General features: G+C 33.1%; 1 protein-coding gene across 2 annotated transcripts in view; it reads right to left on the bottom strand.

Annotated features, from left to right (window-relative positions):
* Positions 1-16,430, bottom strand: part of CDC42BPA (CDC42 binding protein kinase alpha) — a 312,993-nt gene that overhangs the window by 75,610 nt on the left and 220,953 nt on the right. For both annotated transcript variants that reach the window (XM_023203616.2, XM_023203615.2), the window contains 5 exons: positions 13,565-13,689; positions 6,890-6,995; positions 6,495-6,643; positions 4,828-4,919; positions 2,369-2,445 (listed from right to left, as the gene is read on the bottom strand). In XM_023203616.2, the coding sequence (XP_023059384.2) occupies positions 2,369-2,445; positions 4,828-4,919; positions 6,495-6,643; positions 6,890-6,995; positions 13,565-13,689 (549 nt within the window). The remainder of the gene's footprint in view (positions 1-2,368; positions 2,446-4,827; positions 4,920-6,494; positions 6,644-6,889; positions 6,996-13,564; positions 13,690-16,430) is intronic.

The following is a 16,430-nucleotide window of genomic DNA, read 5'->3' on the forward strand; positions in this document are numbered from 1 at the left end:
ATAAAAAGATTTTCTAGTGGAAAGAACAACTAAAATAATTTACTCAAACTTCCTTCCTTTTCTTTTTAAGGTGAATAATATCTGTATGAAAATATCATATTAAGTATTTTTAATATCCTGAGCAGGTTATAACATGCAATACCATTGTACATGAGGAGAGTTCTCTTTTTATCACACTATAGATTTAACCAAAGTAATTATTTGTTTCAAGAATAGCAAAACACTTATGAAAATGTGCAAAATTCAGTATAAATATTCCAAACATATTCAAAATCACTTTTTTGTTCCATAATTTTTAAACATCTAGATTAAGACGTTCCTTTAGCACAGTATTATGCTAACTACTCTTCTGACTATAAGTATCCTAACAAAACAGAAATAATGAAACATTTAAAAATCTTCCCTGGTTTTAGAAACAGTTCTATGAACAGTATTTGCATTTGAATCCATTTTATTTCCCTATTTCTCTAAAGACTAAATGTTCAACAGGATAATAAATGCTTTAGGACAAGAATTACTGTGCCATTTAGTGTGGAATAGAGAGAATGTTATGCCAGGAAGTAAAGAGAATGAATGATACACATTTAACAGGAACTTCTAAATTATTAAATTGATAGAATTCAGGAGAGAAAGTGATAATGCAGTCAATTTATAGTGCATATAGTGCATATGTTAACTAAAATCACTTTGCACATCAGAAGAGAAATTCTTTCAGAATTAGAAATAAATCAATTAAAAATTGATTTATTTTAAAATCAGTACTCTAGTATTGGCATACAATAAAACCTATTGGAGAAATTAATTAAAAGTAACTTTTTTGATTATACCATCAGAAGGTTATTTTTAACCAACATAGAAATTAAACAGTAAAGTGCTGAAAAGGAAAGGGAAAAGTAAAATAGAAATCACCAGGAAAAATAAAAATAAGCAATTATTTATATATATATATATATATAAAACAATAAATAAGCATTCTAGTTTTAGAATTCTTACAAAGATTGAAAATACTGGGATTCTACAACAGTCAAAGCATTTTTCAAAGTAAATTTTTACTTCATTATGTTTAACACTGATAAATCTTTCATTATATTTAAGATAATAAAGAAGCATATTTTGGCTCACATAAATTTTCAAATGTGGTATTTCTAAAACTGACTGCATTACTAGGCAAACTCTTCAAATCAATTCACTGATCTTTTTTACTGAAGGATGCATTGGTTTGAAAATCAAAGACTTACGTCATCCAAAAAATCAATCAGTGAAGATGAGGAAGAAGAAAAGGAATCCTATTTAACGAATACAGCAGTAAAAAAATAGAAAATATGGATGAAGCAATTTAATAAGAACAAATAATAAATCAAAAATTTTGTAAAACAATTGAAAGGCAAATGACATTAATTCAAATAAACAAATGAGAAAAGCAGTCACTATCATTGTTCTTGAGAAACTTAAGAGATTCATTAATTACTTTTTAAAGAGTGATTCTTTTTCCTTTTCCTAAAGGAACGAAACACAATTCATATACTGTGCCCAAAATGTAATAAAATAAAGCTCATGACAAATAATTAATAATCAAATTAAATGTAAGTATTTTTGAAGTAACAACTAAAAGTAAGCAATGGAATTCCTGAGGCTTCTAAATCTTCCCGCTGGAATGTAAGTTCTAGTGGGAAGGACTTTGTCTATTTTGGTCACTACTGTATCTCGAGCACTTACAACAGTGCCTTGCACAAAGCTACATGATTATTATTTGTTGAATAAAGATATAATCACACTTAAGTTTACTGAGACAAAAATATACTTGATAACAGTAAGCTGATTTTTTTAAAGCAAAGAATTTAAATACCAAGAAATGATCAAATTACATAATCACAATTTCATTACTGTATGATCTGCCTAACAGGGTCTATGTAATAATACCTTTTAACAAAAAGCATTTCTTACTGTATAGTTTTTAAAAGAAGAATTGATTTGAAATAAGAACCAGCAATACCTTATTGTCAGCTTTGACATTTTCTCACTTTTTATTGTGGCACTATGCTTTGGAGAATAAAAAAATTTGTCAAATTATTTCAAAAGTTGGGATTTGTTCTGCTCTTAATGTTTCTTAAGGGAAATGAAATTGCTTTTCAATCTTATAATGACTCTCATGATTAGATCTTTCTTAGATGTTTTGTTAAAAAGAGGTGGGATTATAGTCTCCATAAGAAAGCAGAACATATTCCTCTGCTAATATGTTTTCGTTTATTTAAGATTCTAGGTCCTCTCATGTGAGAAGCAATACAACGGTTTTATTGTAAGTGAATTTTAAATTACAAAGTGAATTTTAAATTGACCCCAGAGGATATATGGCATGTTTAATACTTACTTCAAATTGATCCAGAGTATCGGTAGGCGTATTCAAAAATGCCAAGAAAGAATGCTGTGAGTCTTGGTGCTCTATACCTAGAAGACAGCAGCAACTTTTTTTAAGGCTACAACAATTAAAACCGATTTTAATGGATAATCTTCCCTGTCTGAATCTATTAAAAGCAGTTCACAAACTACTGTATTTCAAAGCTGATCACTATTATTAACTTGACATTTAAACAAAACTAAAATACACTAGTGTTTCCAAGAATATCACTTAACAGCTCAATTATATCAGTTTCCATGAAACGCTTATTTAAGTTACTGAGTTTCTTTCCTTTTGTGTATAGTAAATAATAAAAAACACATTAAATCTTTTGGTAGGCTTGAGAGAATTTAAAAATAGGAGTCTGTTTATGTCTGATTTTTCTAAGCTAATTTAACACCAAACAGGCTTCTGTTTTGAAATACTCTTATCAAAGCCTGGAGTATGCACTAATACAAAAATCCTTTATAAGAAATTAATGCAGTGATAAAAAAATACACTTAATTACAAAAAACTGTCAATCTGACTTTAGGTATTTTTTTATTGACAGGATGAAGACTCCAAACTCCAGTTTTTCTCAGATGAAGTTTTAAAAATTCATACATATCTCTTGACTGTAGCATTAACTTTAAATACACAATTTCCCAAATAATTCTTAAAACATACAAATAAAAATACCAGGTAGAAAAAAAAACAGAAAACAGCCAATCCCACATTTTTTACTTCCATATGCTTAGGAATTGACATCAGCTGATTTGTGTTTTTCATATTACTATCTAATAACACATCTATTAGTATTACTACCTAAGACTAATAACTGATAACACAGTTATCAGGTAAGGCAATATGTTCAGAAATTTACTCAAATATTGAGAGTGTACCAGACACTGTTCTAGATACTTGGGGACATAACAGTAAAGGAAGCATTAAAAACATCCTTGCCCTCATAATGTAAATATCACATTATATTACTGAAGTAGTAGTATACATTATGTTATACAATAAAATTTTGTTCTGCAATATTCAAAATCCAAATTTAAAAAATGTGGTAAACATGCCTTCATAAAGCAATGTGATAAACTTAAGTCTCCTTCAAGTTTAGGTCTATTCTAAAAATGATACAATCAATGTCATCTGGCGTGCAAGTCATATTCTACACTAGTCTCTCTCCTATTTGCCATTGCGGCCACAAGTTGTCCATGTCTTATGCATTCTTTTTCTTTTCATCACTAAATAATGTATCTCCCTTCCAATTTTCATTAATTAAAACCTAGCTCGATTTTCATTTTGGCATGATGGCTTGTGCTCCTAATCTGAATTACTATTCACTTTTTCTCGGCTCCTTCCTTTTCTTGTTAATTAAGAAATTCAATCAACAAGAATTTATTGAGCATCAACTATCTATAAAGGTTTTTTCATGTTAGCTTCTTTATGTGATTACTTGCTGTTCTCCATCATTTTACATGCAGATGCAGAGACTCCACCAGTTTTATCTCACTGTGTTGCATGGCTAAGAAATGATAGAGAAGCACTTAGACCTAATAAAAAGCCCATTAACGAGTTCCGTATTCAGTGATGGCCTTTGTTAGGAAAATCAATTTCCAATAAATGCATATAAGATATCCCTTTATTTTAAAAATATCTGAATTTCTTTTTATTAAATCTTCACATTCTTAACATCCACATTAAGGAAAGTTTAAGAAGTTCATGTAATACAGCTATCAAGCACTCTGACTAAGCTTTAACATGAATGGAAAAATGTTCAAGTAAAGTTTTCAAGAAAATGGTAATAAATCCGGGATATCCCACAGGACAAGAAATTTAAGTGTCAAACTGGAAGAAGACATTAAAATGCCCCCCCAAATTTTCCTTATTGAATTGCTCCATTAATACTAGATTAATCTTTAGCTATTTCATACATTGTTTCCTCAACTATCCTGAAAGTGTATCCCCCCAAATTTTTATACATCTAGGCACATAAAATGTGCTAAGAAATACTTGTTCAAGTACCCTTACCAAGTTCTGAATGTTAACACACATTGCCATTGTCAGAGTGATAACCTCATATTATAGCATTTGAGAATATTATAAAGTACATTATAAAATAAAATTTTTTTCCAATCACAAAAATGTTATTCATGAAGTAGTCCATGGCACTGAAAAAAACATCAAATTTATGGCAAAGTGTCTTTTTCTGTTACTATGAAATCTTTAAACAATGCATAGTAAGTAAAACAAAATGACTCAGAGGCCAGTCTTCCAAATGTGTGTGTACTCACATGCATCATATATACACACATGTATTCATAAATGAGTGCCAGAATTGCTTATGTCAACAATTCTCCCACCTGTGCAATGAACTGATTTTCTGTAGTAAAACATATTTATAACATAACAGTAAGTCCTGAGTAAGGAAACACACACTCCCATACCCTTTTCAGATCTAAGCTCTTCAGTGTCCTTTATCAGTTGTTCGATTTCTGAGAGCAGTTCCAAGTTCTTCTTCTCTGAATCTTTTAGTTTACTTAAATAAGGAGAAAAAAGGAAAAATGTCATTTTTATTGCTGGTTAGTGAGCCATCTTGGATGTAGCCAAACTTACTTGGTTTAAGTGTCAGGCATGGTAAATTAGGGGACTATAAATTATGGCAGGAAGAACAAATACAGCCTGCTACCTACTTTCATGTAGATTAACAGTTTTACTAGAACACAGCCAATCTTGTTCATTTAAGTATTGACTATGGCTGCTTTTACACTACAATAGTAGAGATGAGAAGTTGTGATGGAGGCTAATCAAAGCCTAAAATATTTACTAAGTGAACCTTTACATAAAACATTTGCTGACCCTGAACTAAATTATTAAATTTAAAAATGTCATAAAATCAAAGGTTAATTTTAGAATTCTGTTAGACTTTGTTAGATATTATATCATTACAGGCAACCATGAAAGTGGAGCATATACAGGGGTAAGTTTATAATTTTTCAAACTGGCTCATCTTCCTGACTTATGAACAATATGTAAACTCATATGTCCTAGGTATAAGGAGAAAAGATCTTGCTTATTTCAAATTACAACACAGAGAATGACATTGATTAGCTCTTTATGCTGGGATCACATTCACTTTTTCCAGGAAAAGTTTTCCCCTCCTCAGTGCCACATAAGCACATTTAAGTAAAACATACGATGTCTGCATTAGTTATAGCAAAAAGCTTATAAACCAAGTTTATAATCCGACAGAGGTATTATGTATTTGGCCTTTGATATGATTAAAAAGATTAACAATTGCAGTTTAAGGACTATGACTACATACCATTAAAAACTGAATTCATGGGCCTGCATTTCTTTTCAGGCTTTTGGTACTTTTGATGTTCTCAGCAGTCAATGGATTTTCATATTTGTAGTTTCACTTGTGATGTGAAGTTTCTATTGTTCCTCTATGTCACATAAACTGACTTATTTTGAATCATGTTTATAATCAATCTAATTGTGAATCATTTATGTATTCAGAGTATGATTCACTCTGAATCATAGTGTTGTGACAAGAATTGAGGAAATGTATTCATTAGCTAACTGTTTCAGAGACTGTGGGATATACTTTTTCTAAATACATAAGGAAACATGAAAAACAGTAATTATACTTAAAAGATATTATACCATTGTGAAATGTGCCATCAATAGAATTTTCATTTATAAAACACCTAAAAGACCTATGGTAGAGGCCACAATTTTCAAATGATTATATTTTGTTCTCACCATACACTGTACTTTTATACAAATATAATATTCCTAACCTTGAGAGAATTTTAGGTTTAATAAAATTTGAGTCAACTAAATTTTATAAATAAGACGAAAAGTAAATAATGGATTATTATTTAATACTATTAATTCTACTTTATGGACAAGCCAGAGGAAAACAAGGCTATATTAAAACCTCATCACTATCTACAAGGTTTGAAAGCATCTATTTTCAAATCTTCGTAATATATTTGGCCATCATTTTTCTAAAGGAAAGCAATGGAAACTAAACATGTAACTTCTCCACAAATAACTCTGAAAAACTTAGAAATTATTCTAGTGGGACTATATTATTCAATCTTACCATTCTATTATGATATTAGATGCTTTAACTTTATTCAACTCTTCTTGGATGGCCTGTTTGGCTCTTATTTCTGCATCCAGAGCTGACTGCAACTCCAGTCTAGCTGACATATCCAGTTTTGCAAAACGACGCATTTTCCAGGGCATATCCTATGAAATAATGACTGTGTTTTTAGTTCCATCCTATTTTTAACATTTAAATTATTACAGTTAACCAGCTGTGTGTTATGTTTTTCTAAACTGGAAAAGACCCAAACTAATCGTTTTCTCATAAAAAACTCTTTAGTAGGCTCAAAGTCTAAACAAACTCATACAAGTAATTGGATTTATTATAGTGTTTTTTAAATCTCTTTTTTCTAATATAATGAGCCTCCATGCAAAATCACAGAAGCTTACTGTTGCTCGTGTACCCAAGCTGGAATTTCTTAATGCCTCCAATTCTTCAGTCATTTTAGAAGCTAAGGCCTGAAGATACCCTCGTGCATCCTTTTCATCGCTGACCCTAGAATATATAAAGACAAAGTACAAAAGTAAAACAAAAAAGCTTCAGTGCAATATATGTTATTTTAAAGCTTTCTAAAGAAATAAGGGATAGGAAATTCAAAGACAGTCTTAAATAATTGCTTTGAAAAGGTCTACCATAGTATACTACCTGTCAGCAACTGGGAAGAGGTTTATGGAACTGTTCTTTTTATGTACATGGTAGAGCTGGTGAAGTTTACAAAAGTCCAAGTTACTCATAGCTGATAAATTAGTAAAACTTCACTCTTGAAACATAGAATTAACATTCTTTAAATCTAACAATTAACACAGATGCACACATGGGTGAGGTTTTCTAAATAATAAGATTTCTCATTAATTGAATTCTGCCATTTTACATCATAAAAACAACATACCGTTCTTAAAACTGAAGTATATTAAATTTAGAAAGTTTAACGTATGATATTCTGCAAAAATCAGGGTTATATTGTAATTAAGCTCTTCTGTTTTCTAAAATGATCAATAAAATAACAAAGAAAGATTAAACTCTACCAAAACCCAATTTCTACTTACTGCCTTAAGGCTATCTAGCTGACAATACAATTATAATTTTAGATAGAAACTTTTCAAATTATATTTAGTAAGACAAATTCCACATTTTAGAATTTCTCAAGAAAAAGTCTGCATTTCTTACACTTCCCTCAAGCGGGGAGAAGGTAAAGGGAGGAGTCTAGCATATCTACAAAAATCTACAAAAGGTCCTATTCTCAGGAAGAATGAAAACCACTGGTATAAAAGAAAGCCATATTGCACAAAGGAAAAAAATGGAGTCGAAATTTACAATGCTCACAAGTGTATTCTAAAAGACTTTGGGGAAGACAATTTGTCTTTGTGCAGGCTGGTAGTTTTCAGATAAAATCCATGTCACTGAAGCTACAAGGAAAGCATATTTCAGGTAAATCAGTATGTATCTGATGCATACAGCAGACATGTTTAACTCCTGAGCTGCTTTAGTATCTCTTAGAATGTAAACTCCTGAGGAGTCAAATTCATATATATCTTAAAGAGGCCCTTTAAAAGAGGCTTGGTGCTCTCTTCTCTTAGATGGGAGGTTGTCTTTGGAGTACAAGCAAAAGAAAATATGGAGATGCAATAAAACCACTGTAAGAAGTTGTCCACTCTAGGGACAGTTACATATTCCTAGGCTCTATGTAAATGTACATATTTTTATTGCCTGTTAAAGAAAAATGGTTTTGGAAATTATTTTAAGAATGTTTGTATAGTAAGGGTTGTGTCCTTCTAAAATTATTTGATCACAAGTGACTGCAATCTTTTTATTTAATTATCTGGTATGTAGTATAGAGAATAAATTGGGATGAATGAAGATTATCTTTTTTAGAATACACAAAAGATACTTCAATGGTAACAATAAAGAAAACCATATTATCTGTTAAGTGCCTAGGCTAACAGGGCTCAACTAGTGCTGGTTTAGTATCTCCCATAGCTCAGAGATCTTAGTTTATGCATTATTTCCAAGAAACTGTGAAGTCCAGTATGTTTTATTAACTTTGGAAATCAATTTCTTGTAAACTGACTTTAAGTTATTTGGAATTTTATATGACAATCTCTTTTTTCTAACTTTGCTTTTTATTTACATGTTGAACACATTTATTTACATGTTGAACACCTTACAACTGCAATCTTCTGCTAATTCCTAACTTTTGATTAAACCTATTTCTCTTTTTCTTGGCTATAGAGAATTACTGATTTGGAGGATAACTCATGCCATTTAAGTTCCACTGGACGCTAGATCTCACACAGTTCCTTTTCATAATCATTGCTCTGTGTCTATTTTTCAACCTCATTTTAAAAAAACTCTTATTTCTCCAACCCCAACACTTTCTTTTTTTTTTTCTTTTCTTTTTTTTTTTTTTTTTTGAGAGAGAGTGAGTCTTGTTCCGTTGCCCATGCCAGAGTACAGTGGCACAATCTCAGCTCACTGCAACATCCGTCTCCTGGGTTCAAGCAATTCTCCTGCCTCAGCCTCTGTAGTAGCTGGGATTACTGGCACATGCCACCATGCTTGGCTAATTTTTGTATTTTTAGTAGAGACGAGGTTTAGCCATATTGGCCAGGCTGGTCTTGAACTCCTGACCTCAGGGGATCCACCGACCTCAGCCTCCCAAGTGCTGGGATTATAGGCATGACCCATCACACCCAGCCCTAACACTATCTCTTACTTCTTGCTTCTAAGCCATTTGGTTAAGTTTACTCATAGTCATTCTCTTAACTTTTAAGAACAGTTGTGAGGTAGGTGTCTCATGTTTTATTTGGTTAAATCATTCAAATACTTCTTAGTAACATAGTTATTATTACTATACATAATCACCCTCCCTACTACACCTTATATTTTCAATTTCGTTATTTCCATCGGTTTCTTTAAACATGAACAAACTCTACCAAATACAAAAGTTCCCTGTCCTCCTCACTGACAAACCCCCAAACATCCCATTTTTCCCTTTCATTGTTCTACTACATACATGTAAGTGCTCTAGTATTAAATCCTCCATTCACTACTCTATACTTCCTGAAATCTAATTCCTGCCTCAACTATTTTGCTGAAGCTAATCTGTTAAAGCTCAACTACAGAAGGCCAACTTGGATCTACGTGTTCTCTTGGCGTATTTAATCCTTCCCTTCCAAGTTCTCTCAAATAATCAATTAGTTAATACTTATTAAATACTATTACATTGGGCACATTAAGAAGACAAAAGAAGACAAATAAGGGAGAGTTCCTGAAAAGTTGGTGCATATATTGTAATTAGGAACTTTGATTCTTAAGTCATACAGACCTGGTTTCAAATCCTAGCTCTGGTGCTTACCAGCTGTGTGACTTTGGCCAGGTTACTTCTCTAACTTTGTTATCCCATCTATAAAATGAGGATAGTAATAATACCTATTTCACAGAACTGGTGTAATAACTACATAAGAATACATGTGAAATTCCAGCCTAATGACTGGAACACTCTTATGTTTTAATCAATAGAAGCTATTACTATACATAAATGAGCATTACTGAATAAGGGATGTTTCAAATAATGTGAGTGGATTCAAATAAAGAAAGACAAAGGTTTCATTACTGAAACGCTGTGTAATCATTAAACCCTTCTCCTGGTTCTCCTGCAGAGCTGTTTCATCTAGCTTGTATCATATAGCCCTTACCATTCTCCTTCTTTCTTGTTTCCTTAAAAATATCTCAACCACTTCATTGGTCCTGTTCAATAGGAATTTAATTCCCAAATTTACATTTTTAATCCTAACCTTTACATTAGTTTTTCAAAAGCATATGAGAAACTCTACTAAGATGTCTCAGGATCACCTCAGTCTCACCAACAAACAAAATAAAATAACAGATAAAATTGATTGTATCATCTTCCCCAAGGGTGGTTACTCCTCTTAACTTTCCTACTTGAATGATGCCATCATTTTCTTAACCACCTTAACTCACAATTCAGGAATACTAATTTCTCCTCATCTCTTACCCTTCATTTGTAAGTAGTATTAAGTCCTATAGATTTTTCTTTCACATCTCCTGCATTTGTTCACTTTATTTCCAACCTTACTATCTATTTCATCCTGAACATTACTGTTAAGAGCTATTTACCTCATCATCATTTTAATTAATACCATTACCTTTGCAAAAAACCTTCTCCATCTTACAAATAAGTGAAGGTAAAATTCTTACCTAGTATTCATGACAATTGGGTTGCAGTAACTTTATTACTCTTATTTCGTACTATTCTTTTACATAAATTCTCCAATTTGGTCAAACTAGGTGTAGGATATTTTACTAAACTCAGGCTTTTCAGAAAACACAGTCTAGTTTAACTGACTGCTCCCACCCTTCTTGAGCAACTAGTCTGAGATCATTCCCTCAACACTACATTCTTATTTTTAAAAAGTCAGTATCTATTCAATATGTAAGGCATTTATATATAAGTCTTGTAAGTTATCTCCAGTTGTGGTCAAAATAGTTTTTAAACTTTAAATGTTAAGTTATAAGTTACTTAAAGGCAAGTACTACATTTATAGACCTCTGTATCTCTTATTGTACCAGAAGAATGCCTATGTGAGGAAACACATTTCAAAAGTAAATCTTATGGATTAGCCCCTTAATCTAACCTCTCTTTGTAATATTATTTCAAAGAGAAAACGTGAAGTCCTCTGATGAGCCAATGGTGAGAAGGAAGGTTCCTACTCTAACAGTGGTGAGAAGAAGATGTCCTTGCTCTAAAAGGGTTTCTTATGAAACAGATATTTCATAGCAAAAGAGAGAGGAGGTGGAGTTCAAGAGCCATTAGAAGTGACTTCACATAAGGTTTTATATACTGCAGTATTTGTTTTGTATTAAACTGTTCATTTGTCCCAGGAAACATTTAAGGTGCTGTATGTCATGAGGTCCTATAATCTTGTTTAAGCATTACTTCATTTTTTTAAAGCTTTAGTACTTGTAAAGGTTTAGTACTTGTAATCTGAAAATCCAAAATCTGAAATGCCCCCAAATCTGGAACTTTTTGAGTACTGACAAGATGCTTAAATTTTTGGATTAGGGATGCTGAACTGTTAAGTATAATGCAAACTTCCCAAAATCCAAAGAAATCGAAAATACTTCTGGTCCCAAGCATTTTGAATAAGGAATACTTAATCTGTATACCAAACTCAAAAATGAAAATAACTCAGTCTTCTGACCTTTATAAACTTGGATATTGTATCTCACAGAGTTACCTTTCAAGTAGGTAAGAAAGTTGAACAGGGAATATGTATTTTACTTTTTCCCTTTGGGTATTTGCCAATCTGCTATCTAAAAGTCCATTTCTAAATAAAAAGTGCGGTTAATAACAGCTTTTATGCAAAGTGACTTCCTTGTATTTCTGATTTCTGCATTTCGCTTGAATGTGAGAAGTGTATAGTGAGTGTTTTGTGGCATCATATAAAACTTTCATCTTCACCGTTTCTATTAATCCTTTCTACAAAGCCCACATTGAAAGCTTCCTTCCATTACTAGAACCACTTCCCGTTCCAGCTGAAATCATCATGCCTGATACTTGAAAAAATGAGAAGTCTAGGATCACAGGTTTTGACTCTGCCTTCTGAAAAGTCATTTTCAGCTCCACCTTAAATATATATTTGATAACATAAAAATGGAATTACAAATGGCAAGTCATAATTTTTGATATTATAAACTTGGTTAAAGATTAAAATGGATTTTGCTTCAGAAATGCAGACTTGATGATATAGATGTAAATTAATGAACCAATAACTATACTGTCTGGAACCCAAATAAATTTCCACAATCTGCATATTCCCTTTATATGCACTGAACAGAAACATTATAAGCATAACAGCTCTTAATGGAAAAGCATTTGAACCAAAATATGCGTATAGGAAATAAAATTCCCTACAAATGACTGATCTATAAATAAATGATGAAACTACAGGTTGGATATCCTTTATGTGAAATGCTTGAGACCAAAAGTATTTTGGATTTCAGGATTTTTTACTTTTTGGAGTTTGGAATACCTGAATATACATAATGAGGTTATCTTGGCAATGGGACCCAAGACAAAACACAAAATTTGTGTATGTTTTATATACACCTTATAAATATAGCCTGAAGGTAATTTTTTACAATGTTTTAGAATAATTTCTTGTGTATGAAACCAAGTTTTGACTGTGACCCATCACAAAGTCAGGTCTAAAATTTTCTACTTGTGGTGTCATGTCAGCACTCAAAAAGTTTCACATTTTGAAGCATTTCAATTTCAGATTTTCAGATTAGGAATGCTCAACCTGTATTTGTTTTGATATAAATTAAACACCTACCATTTGCCAAAAAGGATTTAAAAAGTTAAATATAAAAAGTTAAGCTACCGATTTTTACTTGGAAATACAGTCTTCATTAGATTCTGCTTTCTCCATGTATTATTAAAATATGAAATTTTTTACAAGCACCAGAATAATCATTTAATAAATGAATATGAAGGTTACTAAGATGCATATTCCAAACGAAATCCCAAGAGCTTGAGAAAGAGCTGATAAAACTAAAATGTAACCATTTAAGGTTTTAAAAATGTCACGCGTGAATTAATCTGGTATAATCACGATAGAAGGTAACAGTACAGTATCTTTAGTTTCTAAGTTTTTTGCAGGCCTTCCATTTCTTAAAATACTCACAAATACAGGAGTTTTGGTCTTAGAAAGAAACATCCATAGGTAGCAAATGAATTCCAACTTTGACTCTGGAGGTGGTAACGTTTTCTTAGAAAGTAATAATCAATAATCAGATTACAATGAAGCTGTGTTAAATGCTGGTATGGGACATTTGTTAGAATTAGGGAACAGAGGAACGTAACAGAAAACACATTAGAACACAAATAACAGGTCAGTAATAAAATTGTGCTTTTCAGAGTAACTTATTTATCATCGCTGACAAATAAGATAAAAACCATTATTAGTAGCCACCTGGAATTCACACCAACTTGGCCACATACTCACAATCATCCACAAAAAAACATTTAAAAGAGCACTCACCACTGAATTATTTCTGTGATTTGGGCTTCCCAATGTGCAACTGATTCTTTCTTGTCTGCTAGATCTTTAACCTCTTCTTCTAACTGCTGGTTGTGTATACTTAAGTTCTCATACAAAGTAGTAAGCTGAAAGGTAGTTTTAAGACATGCATGACTTTCACGATCAAGAACCTGAGGTGTTCAGACAGGTATTGTCAAATCTGATTACTCAACATCATCTACCCAATAATGCTTGTCTTATTATAATAATTCCTTTTGCTCACTGAATTTGGATATCAAGTACACTGAATTCTCCTGCTATCTTTGCTTTTTCCTTATATCCTACAGTGACTTGGTTATGTGAACATTCTCTACTTGGCTTAAGAATTGCCTATTTCTGTTTGAAATGGCTTTTTTTTTTGGTCCAAAAAGTGTCTTTATGTCATCTTTTCTTCTTTAAAAAAGCTTATAATTTCAAGTATATACAAAAATGGAAAATATAAATGAATTCCCATGAGCCCCATTACCTAATTTCAACAATGATTACTTCAACATCAATCTTGTTTCACTTGTATGCCTGTTCTTTTTTTTTTTTTTTTGAGACAGAGTTTTGTTCCTGTTGCCTAGGCTGTAGTACAATGGCGCGTTCTTGGCTCACTGCAACTTCTGCCTCCCGGGTTCAAGCGATTCTCCTGTCTCAGCCCCCCCAGTAGCTGGGATTACAGACATGTGCCATCACGCCTGGCTAATTTTTTGTCTTTTTAGTAGAGATGGGGTTCCACCATGTTGGTCAGGCTGGTCTCGAACTCTTGACCTCAGAAGATCCGCCCACCTCAGCCTCCCAAAGTGCTGGGATTACAGGTGTAAGCCACCACATCTGGCCTATACGCCTGTTCTCTTATCCCCTCTTCCTGTATTATTCGGAAACAAATACTAGATATCATACAATGTTATCCATGCATATTGCTGTATGTATCTCTAAAAAATAAGGATCTCTCTTTTAAAATATAACCACGATAGCATCATACTACAAATTTCAGGAATTTCCTAATAGCACATAGGTAGTAATAGTTCAAGTTTCCACTTACTTCAACATATCGCAAAACTTAAGGTTGTTAAATTCAATCATGATACCAATAAGAAAACACAGCTTAATGGTTAATGGCTGGAGATATATATATATATATATTTTTTTTTTTTTGAGACAGGGTTTCACTCTGTCACCCAGGCTGGAGTGCAGTGGTGTGATCTCAGCTCATTACAACCTCCACCTCCTGGACTCAAGCAATCCTCCCACTTCAGCCTCCCAAGTAGCTGGGATTACAGCTAAAAAAAATTAGTACCTGGCTAATTTTTTATTTTTTAAATTTTTTGTAGAGACGGGGTCTCGGCATGTTGTCCAAGCTGGTCTCAAACTTCTGGGCTCAAGCCATCCACCCACTATGGTCTCCCAAACTACTGGGATTGCAGGCATGAACCAGCATGCCTGGCCGAATATGTCTTTTAAGTCTATTTTATTTATAGGTTTCCCTGCAACACCTTTATTTTTCTTTTGACATGAAGAACGTAGGTTGTCATGGCCAGGTGCGGTGGCTCACACCTTTAATCCCAGCACTTTGGGAGGCCGAGGCAGGTGGATCATGAGGTCAGGAGATTGAGACTATCCTAGGTAACATGGTAAAACCCCATTCTCTACTAAAAATACAAAAAATTAGCCGGACGTGGTGGCATGCGCCTATGTAGTCCCAGCTACTCAGGAGGCTGAGGCAGGAGAATTGCTTGAACCGAGGAGGCGGAGGTTACAGTGAGCAGAGATCATGTCATTGCACCCCAGCCAGCCTGGGTGACAGAGCAAGACTCTGTCTCAAAAAAAAAAAAAAAAAAACAGGAATGTAGGTTGTCTTGCAGTTTTCTACATTCTGAATTTTTGCCTTCATTTCTGGGAGGCATTTTTTGCTGTAAATAACATTGTAACTTGGCAATTATTTTACTATAGCATTTTTAGGACATTCTTTTTCTTCTGAATTCCATTTTTAATTTTTTCTGTTGGGAAGTCAGTTTTCAGTTGAAGTTTCACGCCTTTGAACATAAATGTGTCTTTCTTCTCTGGTTGCTTTTAGAATTTTATGGTGGTTGGTTTCTGGCAGTTTTTCTAGGATTTGTCTAACTGGGGTCTGATTTCTATTAATTCTTTCACTTTTAGGGTTTGTGGTATTTCTTGAATTTGTGGCTAAATGTTTCTCACAGGTTTGGAAAAATTCTGGGCCATAAACACTCTTCGAGTATCGCACTGCCACCATCTCTCTCTTCTCACCTTTTGGAAAACCAATTATTTGTATGTTACAACTTTTCATCACATCCTCTATGTCTTATATCCTCCTTTCTATATTTTTTATTCTTTTTAATCTCTGAGTACACTTTAGTCTAAATTTTTTTTTAAACATATGCAGTCCTTTTCTTTGTTTCTCTCCAATCTGTTAAAACGCTGTATTGAGTCTTTTGGTTATTTTATTTTTTGCTCCTGGAAATTCTATTTGACAGTTTTGTAAAGATTCTAGTTGTTTGCTGAAATTCTTCATATGTCTACTTTCTTAAACAAATTACGGCCGGGCACGGTGGCTCAAGCCTGTAATCCCAGCACTTTGGGAGGCCCAAGATCGAGACCATCCTGGCTAACACGGTGAAACCCCGTCTCTACTAAAAATACAAAAAAAACTAGCCGGGCGAGGTGGTGGGCGCCTGTAGTCCCAGCTACTCCGGAGGCTGAGGCAGGAGAATGGCGTAAACCCGGGAGGCAGAGCTTGCAGTGAGCTGAGATCCAGCCACTGCACTCCAGTCCGGGTGACAGAGCGAGACTCCACCTCAAAAAAAAAAAAAAAAAAAAAAAA

This window comes from Piliocolobus tephrosceles, chromosome 1 (genome assembly GCF_002776525.5).
Source record: "Piliocolobus tephrosceles isolate RC106 chromosome 1, ASM277652v3, whole genome shotgun sequence".
NCBI lineage: Eukaryota > Metazoa > Chordata > Mammalia > Primates > Cercopithecidae > Piliocolobus > Piliocolobus tephrosceles.